At 38.8% G+C, this 16,626-nt stretch overlaps 1 protein-coding gene across 7 annotated transcripts in view; it reads left to right on the forward strand.

The window, feature by feature from the left end:
- PKHD1 (PKHD1, fibrocystin/polyductin) overlaps positions 1–16,626 on the forward strand; it is a 254,701-nt gene that overhangs the window by 166,325 nt on the left and 71,750 nt on the right. For all 7 annotated transcript variants that reach the window (XR_003532415.1, XR_003532416.1, XM_027672673.1 and 4 more), the window contains 5 exons: positions 7,926–8,039; positions 8,674–8,761; positions 12,107–12,261; positions 14,201–14,353; positions 14,835–15,713. Coding sequence is in view for 5 of the 7 variants with exons in the window: in XM_027672673.1 (XP_027528474.1) it covers positions 7,926–8,039; positions 8,674–8,761; positions 12,107–12,261; positions 14,201–14,353; positions 14,835–15,713 (1,389 nt within the window). In the remaining 2 variants the exon portion in view is untranslated. The remainder of the gene's footprint in view (positions 1–7,925; positions 8,040–8,673; positions 8,762–12,106; positions 12,262–14,200; positions 14,354–14,834; positions 15,714–16,626) is intronic.

A 16,626-nucleotide genomic window follows, 5' to 3' on the forward strand; every position in this document is an offset into this window, starting at 1 on the left:
CACATTACAAATACTGCAGTCTTCACCTCACTCCTGGTTTCGCTGTGGCAGAGATTTTATCTGATACGTGTAAAAGTCCTCCCTACTACCCGGGGGTTGGTTTATGAGACAGTAATTCCTCAGGGCAGGACCTACCCTGGTGTTCAGGCAGTGCCTGGTGTCTGTGGGTGTTAGTAGGACACTTTTTGTGACACAGAAATATTTAAAACCAAGATAAAAAGGGTCATGGAGAATCCCCAGAATGCTTGGAAATCACACACCGTGGCATGAAACAGCTGGATTCAGCACATTTGTGTCTCTCATCCCTCTGTGCAGATGAGCACCAGGATCCCAGAAAGATACCACCCTGTCCCTACTTCTTGTGGTTTTCAGAGTCCCCAGAGTCACTGGAGCTGTTCCACATTATTTGCCATGGACAGGATCAGTGTTTTTCCATTCAGAAGTAGTTACTCACATAATTGCCTTTAAATATTAAGGTTCCTAAAGGCAGGCATTATATTTACTTACAGGAATCCTTAGGATGCTGGGATCGCATTGTTGATCATTGCTTGACCTTTCTCAAGATTGGTTTCATGAACTTTAAAAAGAGAATTTGTTTGTGTAATCACCTCCTGAGGAAGTCTACTCCAATATTTGTTTGTTGTTAATCTCAAGGGACTGTTTAGTTAATACAGTCCTGGCCAAAAAAGTTATTTTGCTGTCTTGTGTTTTTCTTTGGAAAAAAAAAGGTTGGAAAGCTTAATCTGTGAGGTTAAAATATACATGTATACTTAAAAGAGTGTCAGTCATTTCTTACTTACGCTCCTTTGCACTTTAAATATGGGTTCATATTGGTTTTAAGAAAAAGCATGTGTTCATTGCTAAAAACCCTTATTAAAAAAACATTGAGTCACTTTGCTGCACAAACTCCCCTCCAGCACATCTGTGAGTAGTAATGATATTAAAAGCCAAGCAGGTATTTGCAGCTGTTGAGTCATAGTCCAGCATCTTTTGGAGAGCTATCCTTGTTTCAGCTGTTTCAGATGATGGTGAGTAGAGACTGCAAGGTTCCCACATCTTATACTGGTTTCTCTGCTTGCTTGTAGAGCTGGGAGTGCATGGTTTTTTTTTTCCTCCCCTTCTTCTTTCTCTTCCCCTGTGTTCGAGGCCTTAAGGTAACGTCTTGGAGCCCATCTGTCCAATCCTGCCTGTTCCATGCCTGAAGGAAGGGTTTTGAAGCCCATCTGTCCAACTCTACCACACCCTAAAGAAATCCTGACACAAACCAGATAATGAGACAGTTTAGTAAACAGATTTAATAGATGTGGACATCAACATTCAGCGTTGCCTGAGCAGGATCTCAGGTTGGCATCACATGAGCCAAATCCCCAGGTCCTGCCTGTTGTGTAATTTCTCCATGCCCTGTTTTCAGTGTAGCAATCTTTGGCCATGTGCTGTTACTTTTGATTCCATGGCCTGGAATAAAGGCTTTCTGGTAGAGCCCAAGTATGTTTTTTTATTTAAACTGCTAGAGAACAATAATAAGTTTAGAAACACATCTTATTTGGACTTTGGTGTCTTCCAGAGCTCTTGGCATCTTATCTGCAGGGAAAAAACAAAGTCAGAAGGTTAAATTAAGACTATGAGTATGTAGGAACTGAGTAGTGATGAGAAATACATAACAAATAAAAAAATCAGTTTAAAATTGGAATTTAAGAAACACAAGAACCTCACTAGTTTTATTGAAACAATAATTTACAGGCAAACTGGGATGAGAAAGTACAGTATTAGCTGGGAGATCATGATTCTTGCGACACTTTTGACTTTGCAGGGTCAATCATCACTTTCCTCTTTCATATAATGATCACAATCCAGTGGGAATGATGATCAACAGAATCAATGGGAGGTGTGAGATGATTAAAGATAAAGAATTCTACCAGACCCCTTGGAAAACCCAAAGTAAAATATGTGGATCTATCCCCACAGTAATATCTCTGAGTGCTCCTAGGCTTTCATTGTTCTTGTACCCAGGAAGATTTTCTGATTAATTCTACTCTAGTAGCCCACACTCTCAGATAAGGAGCTTCTCTCTTTCACTTAAATCTTCAAAGTCTTTTATTTGATGGTGATATTTGCAATAAAATTTTAGTAACATCTTTTATTTCTATTTCTCTGTGTTATCATGCTGCAAAAAAACCACAACTGGCTATTTTTCCAGTTTATTTAAGGAGAGTTTGAGGTTCAGAGAGATTAAGAGATTTGCTAAATGTCAGTAGCATACCTGTGTCAGAATAAGATAAGCAATTTGAGCTTGACATCTCAGAGTTGTTTTCCATTCTCAGCTAGAATGATTCCATTAATTTTAAACCATAGGCATTAAAACACAGATGATATGTGCAGAAGGTGTCCTGTTCCACTGCTGAACAAAGCCCTTAGCTCTCCATGAAGCTGAAGAAAACACTGAACTTCACTTGGCACAAATTGATCTTCCGGACTTATCCTGAACTCCACTGCACTCAGCTGCTCTTTGCTGGCAGGCTGGTTTTGCTTTTTACAGTAGAACTTGCCAAGTAATTATCCAGATAGGATTGGATTTCTCTGTTTTAGTTTCAACTTGTCACATTTTTTTTTTCATATATCTGGTGATGGCTGCTTGTCAGTCATGTCACTCATTGGAAGCAAGAAGCCCAAGGTCATCATTAGCTCATGGCTTGATTGTCTGGAGATGAAACCCCAGACAATTCTGATGCCTCTTATCTTGCTTGTGGTAAGAGCTCTAATACATATACTCACTTTCTTTTCTAGGAAGAACCCCCTTATTGACTCCCCAAAGGGTAAATCACTGTATTTCATGAAATGGCCATGTGTTAGTATTGATTAATGCTCAGAATTACAGCAACAATTAGGGCACCAGTGAGTTTCACCAATTTACTGTCTTTTCCAACTTCTCTAGTTCTGTGGGACCCACCTTCTTTATCTGTGAGCTGAGTCCCATCCTGCAGTCACGTATCACCCCTGCACAGCTGTTCAGCTTGTATGAAGATGGAACACTGCTGGTGTGTTGAAAGCAATTTTTCATCCCTGATAATAAAAAAAAAAAAGTTGTTTGAAAAGCTGATTGCATCATCTCAATCCCCTTAAATTAATAGCTCAGCCTCTGGGATTTTGGCTTTTACCCTTTCCAAGTCACTTGGTTTCTTTTAACTGATCATATCATCTAGGGAAGGGATTTGATTCACAAGTTTAGGATGCACAAATTTAAGTGTGCACATGTGGACACCATCATGTGAGCTGCTGTTCCAGTAGAGATCTAACCATCACAGCCAGTGGAGCCCCTGCGGTCAGCGGGACAGTTTCAGACAGGTATCTAGAGCAAATCTCCATTGGAAACATCTGCATCAAGAAAACTAAATGTAGGTATGTGAATCTCCCAGGAAATAATGGTTCACTTGCCAAACTATAAGGATTTTCTGTCATTTTGGGCACACTCAGATGTTCCACCAACAGAAACCTCCAGCTTCTGCTTAAAAAGCCACTGTTCTTTCATTGATCCCTGAGGTATCCTCACAGAGAGGATCTGGAGGGCACTAGGACTCTCAGATGCCATCCTACATGTCCAACTGCTTATTCCTTGGACATTCATCTCCCACTCCTGGCTGCTGGTTCCTACTCCACAGTTGTCTGTGTCTGAATTTTTCTTTTTATTGGGCAGCACTACTTGTAAGAGGCGACCAAGTGAGGTCTCCTTGTTTTCAGGGTGCTTTTCCAGGCTTCTTTGCAGAATGCAGGCTGAACACCTGACCGAAGGAAGCTCCAGAGGAAGAACCAACAGTAGGTGACTGTCTGGCTGTGTATCGACCATGAGTAAAATCTCTTCACGCTGCCTGGTGACAGTATGCCACAGTTTTCAAAATAGCTGGGTGCATAGTGTCCAAGAAGTTTTGGATTCGGGAAACAGAGAGTTGGTATTGGAGATGGTCACAGCAAGATACTTAGCAAAGCCTACTTGACAATGGGAGGGAGGAGATCTTATCTCAAAGATTTCCTTGCTCTCATGTACAACAGCTGTTACAGAGTGTTATGTTGTGAAAAAAAGAGAAGGCTAAAAGGGAGGAAACACCCACTATTCTAGGAATGAATTGAATGGGTTTTGCTATGAAAAAACAAACAAACAAACAAAAAAAACAACACAGCAAAAATCTATCAGGAAGAATATCTGGAATAAAACTGAAATACAAAAACAATGGAAAATGCTTTTGAAACTCAACAACAAACTAGATCCAGACTGCAGTCCAGAATAAGTGAAAATCTGGACAGAAAAAACCACATTTCTATTTCTATTGTCCTTCTTTTTTCCCACATATTTTCACACAGTAAGTTTTCTCCTCTCCAGATGTTAGACCTCATGAAGGATTAGGAACCAACTGCAACCATTGTGCAAACAGATCTGTGCTGCAACCCAGGCAGATGCACCTCACACTTCAGGAAAGCATGGAATCAGTGGTGACTTTATCAACACCACAGGTTGTTTCCGAACACAGGATTATCATATAAGTTTGTGGGATTTTTTGCACTGTGTAGTGCAATTGGAAGAATATGTGTTTGAGGAAGCCCTGCCACTGTCTTTAGTGTCTCTTGACCTTTTCTGCAGATCTCACTAGACATTTCCATCAGCTTCTAGTAATATCCACATTGCAATTACCTATTTTCTCGTTCTCTGCCAGCAGTGCCTTATTATCTCACCTTCTGATCAACCAGGTTGCTCATCAAATTGTTGAGCCTTCCAGTTGTAGTAGGATATGAAGTGAGATACATCTCTGTGCATCTCGTGTGCGGGATGGGTAATTCAACGGTTTGATGTGGTCTTAGGTAGGACTCATTCACCACAGCAAAGGGGGACAAGAAACCTGAAGTTTTCGCATCCAAAGTTCAAAAACGGGCACTTAAAACCCAGATCCTTCACTGATGTGTAACAGAGATCATGATTCCCGTGTTAATGGCAACTTAGTAGTTTCAAGAAAGCTACTTGTTACAAGAGCTGTGATTTCATATGCCAGTTACTTTGTAAGGTTATAAAACTTATGCAGCACCAGTGACTTAATTATTTTGGATTTATTATTTTAGATTTCCCTATGAGTAAACTGACATAGCTGCTGTTTTCATATCCTCATTTTCATGAGCCGGTCTGCAGGGCTGAATTTAGACTAAGCCAAAGTGTGTATCTGAGACCTTACTCAGCTTTTCCCTTTGATTTCTTTGTTCTCCATCCATCCACAGAGAGATCAAGACCTGTTGCCTTGTTATTTTGAACGCCACAGAATGATTAAGTTTGGAAGGGACAATTGTGGGTCATCTGGTCCAAACTCCCTACTCAAGCAGGGTCACTTATAGCATTCTTCACTTTCTTTCCTAATTCTTCACTTTCAACTTATTCCTGATTTACTGTCCCATCTCTTTATTTTTCTTTTATTCCCCCCCAATTTGTGTCAGCCTCTCTACTTACTTTCAGTATCTTCACACTACTCTGGGTGACTAATAAACTATCACATGCCACAGGGCTTGCAAGACCAGACCTGTTTGATTCCATGTCCCCATTCCAGTCACTCAGCCTGTACCAGTGTAGTGTGTTAATCACAAAGTTTTGTGCTACTAAGCCAAGTGCCTTGGAGAAGCCAATTAAACTATATCAAAGCTATTATCTTTATCAACTAAACCTGTAATCTCATTAGAAGGCGATAACAAGGAAGTTTCACAGGCCCTTTTTTCTACAAAAGCAGGTTGATTGGCATTAATTATATCATCCACCTTTAATGATTTATTAATGGTGCTCAGAGTTGGACATTCCATTTTTATTTATTTTTCCCCTAGAATCAGTGTCAAGTTGACAGGCCTGTAATTACCTGGGGCTCTCACTTTTATCTTTGTTTGAAATATTGGCACAATATTAGCTTTCTTCAAGGGCTCTGAGACATCAAGAGTGATCCCAAACTTACTGAAGAGTCCTCCTTCATAGTCCAATGAGTTTCTGGGTAAACTCTTCAGTAGCACTTGCATTCAAGTTACTGAAATCCATTGATTTAAAACCATGGAACTATTAATGACAATAAGGAGGTATTAAGACTATTTTTGTTCTAAATATATTTAAAATAAGTCTAATTTTTCTACTAATGGACCACTCCTGTGTTCTTTTGTGTCATTTACCATTTACAGTTTCCAGAAACTAAACCATTTCTGTGAATATTATCTTCCCTTTTTTATTTTCTTTTTTTTTCTCACTCTGATTACATTTTTGGTTGATGTGCTTATTTTTTCAACAAGGGTAACATTCCTTAACATATTGTGCTTTTTCGGACTAAAAAAAAAAATTAACTAAATGTAGATGTAATCCTTTTAAGGGAATGATAACTTCCAGTTCAGTCCTATAGAACTCCAATTTCCAATCCTTTGTATGTGATTGTTAAGTCTGGAAGTCTATTTAAAAATGGTTTTAAAATTGAGCTGCGATTTGGGTATATTACACAGCTGGTTTTAACCAACTTAACTAGAATAGTAAATGTTTTGTAATCAGAAGTAAAATAATAAAACCAATAAAACCAGCAACAGCAATTTATAATTATAATTAATATTAATCCCTCACTTTAAGGGAACATCATCATAATTAGGAAATTGTAATTGTGAATAACATGGTAAGATTGACATAAAGGTCTCCCAACATTTTTGTGGAGCCTTTTTTTTTGTTTCAGTGTAGCTAATACTATATCTCAGGGGGTATGGATGACCTGAGGATTGGCAAAGGTATGCTCAGGATGAATATTTTAAATCACAACTCACTGTGAGGGTGAAGCAGGAAAACAATCACCCTGAGTACAAAAATAGACACAAATGTCTCCATAACTCTGCTGCTGCTCTAGGTGGGTATTTGTTTAACCTCGGGCATCAGTGGCCAAAGTGTGTATCACTTAGTTTTGTTTTGTGAAAGCATATTTGGATACAGCCCAATTCCCGATTTTCTCCTCTTCACATCACAGTTTTGGGAGTTTAAACAAGAAAGGCAAAGATGGTTTGGGTGAACGATGGACACTGTAAGATAATCCCCTCCATGCCCCAAGAGAAACACGAGCTCACTGGTGTGAGATATGTTAGATGGGGAGCATGCAAATCTTGTACTCTTTGCCTTTTACTCATTTAAAAGCTGCACAGAAAATTTAAATATCCTCAGATATCACTCAGACGCTGGTGGGGAACAATGAATTGTTTTATCGATTTCACTTAAATAAAAAAAAATGCTCTTAAAGCAAAGTGTTTCTTTAGGATACAAAATCAGCTCTCTTTTCCAAACTAGTAATTTTTAAATATTAAAAGAACATGACAGGCCAGCTAATTTTGTACAGATATGTATATATTTTTTAGTTCTACATCTGCTGCAGTTTTCTGTTGCATAATTGATTTAATCTCTAATTTTAAAGGAACGCTGAACTCCTTTACTGGACTCCGCATACATTTCTCCAGGGCAAAAACTGTCCTACTTTTTCCTCCTTAGTATCTGTTTAGTGCTGGGCCATTTTCTTCTGAAACTGTAAACTACCCTTGGTGAAATAAATGAAGGCAAAGTTGGAATACAGTTTACTGTACAGAATTATCACCATCGCACACACCAAAACTTCTTGGGCATTTTCTTCTCCCCTGCTCTTCTCCCTCAATCCTTCCATTGGTCTGGGAAAAACCATTTTTCCCATCCTTGCCACACGAATTACCTGGGAACTGGTGAAATTGTAAAGGAGCAAAAAGGCAAAAATGGGCTGAGAAAGGAAATGCTAATTCAGCCATTTATATATTTGTTGAAAATTGGATTTACACAGATTTCCCCCTTAATTCCCCCATTTTCAGCATTACAAAAACCATTGATGCCTCTGTGGTGGGTTGATGCTGTTCTGTCTTTATTGCAGGTTCTTTTCAACATCCCCTAGAAAGGGATTTAAAGCTGCTGGTCCTTCTTCGGGCATCTGAAGGGATTTACTGTGATCATCTGGAGGGTATAAATGTTCAACCAGGGAATATTGGTATGAAACATGAGTTCCCCTTTCCATAGGAAGCTTATCTTAGCCTGAATAGCCAAATCTGCCACTGTTAAGCCTGTTACTATATTGTACAGGAAAACATCTAACAAAGGTACACACATTTTTTAAGCTATAATTTAATATTCTCAGACATGTCATCTATAGGAAAATTTTTCATATTTTGAATTTTTACTCTGGTTTTGGGTCCTTTTTCCTCCCTCCCCCCCAAAAAAAAATTAAAAAAAGGGTTTTTCACAGATCAGAAAGATTAATAATAGCTAAGTAATTTTTTATATCCTTCATCCCTCAGTTTTTACTTAATTTGTTTACTTAAATAATTATTTTTTGGTAGTGGTGAATACCATTGTCTGCAATTCTAATTTGAGTCAAGGAGACTTCTGTGGTACAATCCTATTTCTTGCATGTGAATGTGATGGTCATTTTACTTTATTAATGATTTATTGCTAGTTCACTTTGTATTTCTAGTGGATGCTTTGTGCTGTTCTTACACTTTTCATAAAATGTAGAAACATACTTTAATATATATAAAGGTTTCCATATATTTAGTTATTGCTTCAGTTCTTCTCAAGTCTCTCTTTCCCTTAACCTTTTAACTCCTCCTTCTGCTTTTTTCCAGGGGTTTATGGACAGGTGCAAATTTATAGTGCTTATCCTAAAATGCCTTGGACACATCTGGGAACTGATATTGCCCCTGGCAATGAAAGGTGGTATTTTGCCCAAATATGCTTTTAAATATTAAGTTTTGACTCGTGTTATTATGACTTGTGTTAATGTTCCTATGAGTTGTACTATTCTTTTTCTTTGTGATGGGCTCTGTTTAAACTATGTCTAAATAGAAAAAGAAAAACTATGTTACATCTTGCAAGAAAATTGTGCCATGATTGCTAGGTTGAAACTAGATGGTCTTTAAGGTCCTTCCAACACAGATTAATTTTAATGCTAAAGAAATCAAAATTCTAAAGATGAATGAAGCTGAGATTTCCTTCCTTCTTTCCTCCCTCCCTCCCTCCCTCTTCCTTTCTCTTTCTTTTTATAAGAAGACCAATAAGAAAGTGACCAATATCTTGAGGATTATTATGTTAATTTTGTTTTGAGACCTACACTAAAATCTCATCTCTGAATTAAGCAAAACTGAGATATGAACATTGATCTTCAGCACCTTAGATCAATCCTTTACCAGGTGGTTTCTGGATGAACATCTTAATTTCTCCTCTTAGAGTCAATGGGTTTTTTTGTATATTTAATTAATGTCAATTGGCTGAAAGAATGTAAGGCTGCCTGTATAGCCTGCAGAGCAAGGTTTCTGTCTGGGCTCAGAATCTCCCAAGGTATAGACACATTTTCACTTACCCTTGGCAAAAATAGCTTTGAAATGTTACTTTCTCTGTCTCCTGATGCTGCCCATCCATAAACTTCTATAGCCCCTGCTGCAGACTCATCTTCACCATCACTTACCCATGAATTCAGTGTGAAGGCTTGGCCAAAATCATCACCTAGGGCAGGTTAAGTGGAGTTGCCACAGATACTTATTTAGTGAATAGTTGAGAAGTCTGCAGAAGGATGTCTCCTCTACATACACTGACCATTGGGTGGGGTGGTACCTGTGAAGTTCTCCCTGGAACTCTCACTCCTGATCCCCTGTTGCACAAAATTTTTATTCCCTTTTGCTGTAATTCTTTCAAGTGCTTCATTTTAAACTGAGAGACGGATATTCAAAAAAAAGAAAATCTATCTGTCAGGCCTTACAAAGCCTTGTTGGAAGAGTTCCCATCTGGGTAGTGGTGAAATATCAGCATTTAGGGAAGGAATTGTTTGGAAAATGATTGTAGAGTTGGGCAGTGGAAGCACAAAGAGCTCACCTGTAGGATTCACGTGTTGTTAGCTCTCACTCAGTTGTGTGTTTAGTGTAGATTAATTGTCTGGATTGCTGTATAGCTGATGCATTGCTGACCCTGATTCAAACCATGCAATGTTAGAATCACCCTCTGGAAATTCTTCTTTTTCCCTGACTAAGATGAGAGTTCAGAGTAAGCAGATTCTTGACTGAAGTCTGCCAGTTAAACACTGAAATGGATCCAGGATGGACTTGGGCTGCTGGCCAGAGGTTTTATATGAAATATCATGAGCTGCTAAGATACAAGTGTTTGGAGTTCATTCATACAGTCTAAATACAGTACAAAGAGATGTTTCAATTCTTGAAGTAAAGGAAAAAAAGCCATTTATCATTAAAAGTCTACTGATTGCCAGCTAAGAATTAATGTGGCTACATACAGGAAATAGGCAAGTCAGTGTTAGAATATGAAAGCTGAAAGAAAATGAAAGCTGGAGGAAGTGGCTTTTTATTGAAGAAGAGAGAGAAGCTGCTGTATATATTTTTCCAGCATGAATCAGCACTTGAGTTAGGGAAGGATTTATGCTTTCAAAAAGAAGGAGAAAAAAAAAAAGAAAATCACTTTTTTACTGAAATGAGTATTTCAATAAATTTAAATATTAGATTTCTTGCTTCTTACAAGAACCATACATCTCTTACAAACCATATTTTCTTTTGCTTACCTCTTATTAAACTTGTTTGAAACGCAAGAGTCGGAAGAGTTACACTTGGTTCCACAAGATATAAATTATTATTGGAGTGTGTGCCTGGGACTGGATTTAAGATTCAGCTTCTAGTATGGGTTGCATGTGAACTGTCAAAAATCCCAAACACATGCTACAATTATTTTTACTTCGTGTGGTTTTGCTTCCTCGTTGCCAGTGCATTTATCCTTGAACAATACACAGTTCTCTGTCACCTCAGCACTTTCCTGCTATTTCAGAAGATATCCAGTGCTTCCTCTAAACAACAAAGGAAACCTAAATTTTGGTAGATTTCTCCTCTGACTGCTTGCGGGCACCAAAAACTGGAAGTACTCACCTGGAGCCTACTCATCTTTGAAAGAAGTTGTGGAAAGAGATTCTGGAAAAACTTGGCAACATCCTCTCAGGACTTTTCTTTCTCTCTGCACCTCTGTCACTCTTAAATGCATGTGGGGCATTCTCTGAGTTCACTGAATCCTCCGAATTCAGTCAGAATTTTCCCAATAATTACCTGAGGAGTTTAGATCATCATCTGGCCAGCAGTCACCCTGTAATAGGACAAAGTGTTTATGAAATATAGATAAACACTGATCATTATCCATTTTGCTTTCACTAAAGGCTTTTATTTTCTTTATGTGAGGTTAAAAATCCCCTGAACTATAAATATAACTTAGAGTATGAAGGGAGATCTTCAGTTCAAGGTTAAAACAGATAAACATAGGTGTTTGTGCAATGTTTAAAAAGGCACTTTAGCTCCCAATAGAGCCAGCAAAGTTTTAGGTGCTGGTACCTAGAAGATATTCAGTACCAAGGGCAGAATTCAGGTACCTAAACAGAGATTTTGGGCCTATGTGAGGTGACTTTGGGCTCGTATGAGATGCCTTCGAGTCCCCTTCGTGGCTTGCACTTGTGTCTCCAGGAATGCTCCATGAACAAGTCCTATCACATCTACCAGCTGAAGTCTTAGATATCCTGGGACATCTCAGACAGCAAGAGCACCTCCTTAGGGAATCAAATCCTACTCAATGTGCCCAATTCAGAGAGCTGATTTCCTTCTACCCACTGCTGACTGCCCCAACCAACTCCAGTGGAAGCTTCAATGCCAAGTGCATAAACCCACACGACCTTACACATGGTTGTTGTCTAAATCCAAAGCCGACTTTCAGCTCTGTAGACTATTGATGGCACCAAAAATGGTCTGATGTGTCTTTGAGAGGCAACAGGAGCCCTGAAATTCTGGGCTGGGACTGTACGTGTTGTTAATCAAGGGTGTGAAATAGATGTTTCAGGATTAATTTCCTCCCACGTATCTCAGACATCTGTTTTTGCAGAAAGCCCTGAAGGGGCTTTTTCCTACAGCATAGCCTGTGGTTTTTTATTTTCTGAGATCTGCCTGGGCAAAACTTGTTCATTTTTTAGGAAATCTGTGAGCATAACTCTCATAATGACATTAAATTTTTATCTTGGCGTTACAGGATTTTTGTGGAGGATGAAGTAGATTGGGATCATGGTGGAGATATTGTGATCACCTCCTCCTCCTATGAAGCCCACCAAGCTGAATTAGTTACACTTAAAGAAGCCCATGGTCATAGTATAAGAATTCATGAACACCTTCTGCACAGGCACATTGGTAAGGAATTTTAATTTCCATTTGAATTTTCTTCTGAAACTTTGACTTTCCATTTCATATCTCACCAAGAGTAATTCTACTTTCTTGAGGTTTCTTCATTTCTTTCTCCATGTGATTTTTTTTCTTACTGTTTCTTACTGAAAACATGATCAAGATTGCACAGAATAGCTGATTCTAACATGAATTTCTGTGAATGGAATTGAGTGCTGAATCATTTGGGAAACCTTTCTGGTGCTTCAAGTTGAGCTGCTTAACAGAGAGAGAAAGTAAATGATAATGTAAAGGAAAAAGAAATGGAGGGGTTTAGACCTTTTGCACAATGGTATGTCAAAAACTGAAAAATTATTTTAAAATAAACCTGTTTTTCAAACTTCAAAATAATTAGATTTGTGGGGTTTCAAGTGCAAAAATTTATCAATTCCATGATATGAAACCCATGTACTTTTAATCTAATATGTAAATAAACATAAAATCTACATATAACTCTATTTCCCATGTAGACTGTATGGGGTCTATATTTACTTGGAAAAAGGGATACAGTGTTGATAATATATTTACTTTTATTTCAGTTAATAAAGTAAATTTATTACCATCTATTTAACAAAAGGAAAAACATTTTATTAAGAGGTCAAATTCTAGAGCTCCAAACCTAGAATTTTTCCTGTTTACAGGTCAAATTCCAGAGCTCCAAGAGCAGAATTTTTCCTGTGCATAGCAGTATTTTTTCAAATTGATTTTATTCAAGCTTGTAGGATCAGAAATTAGGATGATGGATAAAAAGGTTCAAAAATATCATGTTTAAAATGTCTGGTGTTTAAATGGCTGTGCCAGTAATCAAAGCTTCACTTGGAACTGAACCCTGTTCTGCAGTTATCCACAGTGTTAGTCAATAGTAGCCTCCATGGCACAATTTCTTATGACAATTGCATTTTTCAAACAAAAAATGCAATTCAAAGGATAGCAATTCTAGACTCTATTTCTATGAGTTTATGCATGGCCTCTCCTTTTTTTTTCACGAGGGACAAAACCTGCCAGTCAGTCCTGTGTCCAGATCATTGTTCTTAATCTATTTTCTTAGCTAATGAAGATATAATAAATGTATCGTGAGGTGAAATTATTGTATACACATCAAGCAATTGTTAGATATAGCTAAAAAAAATAGGACTGAGGGGAGAATGATGAGCAAGATAAATACTGGGATTCACCTGGGCAAATGGAGATACCCACAACAAATATTCACACATGAGTTAGTCACTCTCAGTTCCCTTGATAATTAAGCAGAAAAATACATAAAATACGTCCTTCTCACTTGTATATCATCTACCCCTAAAGTAGGTGCATAAAATACGCAACAAATTCCACTTGAGAATTGCCTATTGCTCTCCATTGTGCATAAATCATATCTGTAGATGTCTAGAGTCACCCGAGATTAATCCAAGCCAGACAGCTGCATAAACTTGTGCAAAAGTCTCATTTAGAAAAGCATTGAAAAAAGTCTTTGGAAAGACTTTTAGAAAACAGACACAAGCAAGTAGTTTTTTAGCATTGGCATTATTCTGATCCCGAGGAGAATTCAGAGAGATCAACTCTGCGGTGGGCTAAAGAGTAACTCCAGCACATAGAGATTTGAAAAAATGAAGTGTGAATCTGTTCATTGGTTTGGCACCTGCACACCGCAGGGAAAAGGTTTAGCACCTTCTTTTTCTAAAAATGATATATCTGGGTAAAATATAAGCTCACGGTGAATATTTGATGGGCAGGTGGCCTTTCTGGGTTTGTGTTGCTGCACGTAGATTGTGCTGGAGGAAAAACACACCTGAATGTCAGTGCAGATTCTGCAGAGGAGCTGTGCATGAGCTGTCAGGCTTTATGTCCCTCAAAGCTCTGGTTTATAGGTATGATAGACACTTATCACATTTTCTCTCCCGACAATCCCCAGGGCGTTCCCATGACACGGAAGACGGGAGACGCATCCCTTTGGCTGCAGAGGTTGGACTCCTAACAAGGAATATACAGATCAAGTCTGATGTGCCTTGTGCTGGGAGGGTGATGGTGGGACATTTCACAGGCTCCAGCGGGACAGAGTTTGAAGGTAGTGGAGATTCACTTGTCCTGAGCAACCAGACTGTCCAATTCTGCCCAAGAAAGTGCAGTGCAACAACATGTGCTCTGCAATTCTAAGCAAACAGTGACTGTCACAAAGTATGAAACTAATAGTAAATAATATGATATATTAGATATCATAATATATAAAATATATTGTAATATTGTATACAATACTCTCTATATTATTATATATTACATACATAATAATATATACTAACTAATACTAAATATAAACTAGTACTACTACTAACTCATAAATATGGAAGATATTTTAGGAGGGGTTGCTCTGTGCTTTGTTGGGTTTTACTATGACTTTGTATGTATTTATGAACAATTACCAATTAATACAATACACTGATAAAGTGTCTGTTATTATAAGTCTGAGTGCTGTTAAAATGCTTCCCCTTCTTACCAGTTCTTACGTAGTTTTTTAAGCTTTTATTTCACTATGTTTAATCTCACTGCAGGTGTCCTTCAACTTTTAAATATTGAATTTTTGAACTTTGGGCCGGCTCAGCTTTCTGCCATTGAATTCAGGAATACATCCCAAGAGTCCTCGGTGGTGTCATCCAGCATTAATGGCAGCTGTGGAACTGGCATTAAAGCAGTCATGAGCAACGGGATCTTGTTGCAGGACAACATGGTGTTCAACACAGTCGGACCTGGCATTGACTTGGAAGGGAAAAATCACTCTCTCATCAGGAACCTTGTTATTCTGAGCAGGCAGCCAGCAGGTTTATTGCACTGGGTTGCTGGAATCAAGGTGAACCTTGCCATGGGCGCCTCCCTCTGTGGCAATGCTGTGGCAGGTTCTGAAAGAATTGGCTTCCACATCAGGGGCCAAGAGTGTTCACTAGATGGAGAATATTGTAGTGAAAATGTGGCACATTCAAATCTCCATGGTGTTCATCTGTACCAGGAAGATGGATTTCAGACCTGCACTAGAATCACAGGTTTTCTATCCTATAAGAATTATGACTATGGTGTCATGTTTCACCTTGGAAGCAGTGTCATCATGGAAAACACAGTGCTGGTGGACAACACCGTGGGTCTCATGCCAGTGGTGCACTGTCTCTCTGCCAGGCAATGCCACACGGGGAGAAGATTCATAGAACTTAGAAAGTCGGTGTTTGTTGCCACAAGCTCAACTTTTGACTGCCTCAGAGACAGGATCCAGCCTCACTCAGCTGATCCAACAGCCGAGGATCGATCCCCACGCTCCCCTCTGAGAGGTCGCGTTGGGATTTTATGGCCTGCATTTACCACTGTTCCCAGCCGAAGGCCAGAGAACCCCTGGCACAAAACTGGGCATTGTCCAAAAGTTCTGGGACTCATGAAGCTGAAAGGTTGGTGTTACATGTCCACTGGCCAGACTATTCTGTCACTGTTTTTCCTCCCATTTTTCCTGTTGAAATTGCAGCTTTACAGTCCCACAAAGGACACGGTGGAGAAATTGGAGCCTCAGTGGAACTGACAACAGATTTTTACAATTTTATACAGTTTAACAAAAATATCATTGGGTATTTTTCACTTTCTGAATCTACTGCAATGTAATTGTTGCCCAGAGAAGCTGTGGGTGCCCCATCCCTGGAAGTGTTCAAGGCCAGGTTGGACAGGGCTTGGAGCAATCTGGGATAGTGGAAGGTGTCCCTGAGCATGACAGCGGGTTGAATCAAGATGAGCTTTAAGGTCTCTTCCAACTCAAACCATTCTGTGATTCTATGATTCTATGATAATTATGTCCTGTGCTAATGTACATATTTTACCTCAAACATACCTACTTTCTGTGCTGCTTTTCCAACTGATTCATCTCTGATCTACAGTTACCTCTATCTAAATAAAGACATCAAGTCTAGGAAGCGAATATCACACTTTGTATAGAATTTTCATAGAACATGATAACTACAGCTGCACAGAAACAGTTGTGACCTTTATTGATATAAGGGATTGCACAAGAGGGTTGAAAGTCAGCTATGTATCCTGTATCTTCTTTTCAAGTGAATTTTTCAGTCCCCAGAGTAATATTTATATGTAGCAGAAGCTAGTCAGCTGGTTGCAGTGGTGGGATCTAAATACATCACTGTTTTTCATATCTTTATTCCTCACTGCTACTTATTTTTGCAAGAAAATTCATTATCCTCTTTTTACTGAAAAATAAGAGAGATAGAGACAGACGTCCTCAGAGTCCCACAGAAAACTGATGGCCAAATATGGATTTTGTAGCTGCACAAGAGTTCAGTGCCAGCGCCAAGCAGGTTT

Source organism: Neopelma chrysocephalum, unplaced genomic scaffold, assembly GCF_003984885.1.
Source record: "Neopelma chrysocephalum unplaced genomic scaffold, ASM398488v2 Primary Assembly neopelma1_97517, whole genome shotgun sequence".
In the NCBI taxonomy this organism is placed as follows: domain Eukaryota; kingdom Metazoa; phylum Chordata; class Aves; order Passeriformes; family Pipridae; genus Neopelma; species Neopelma chrysocephalum.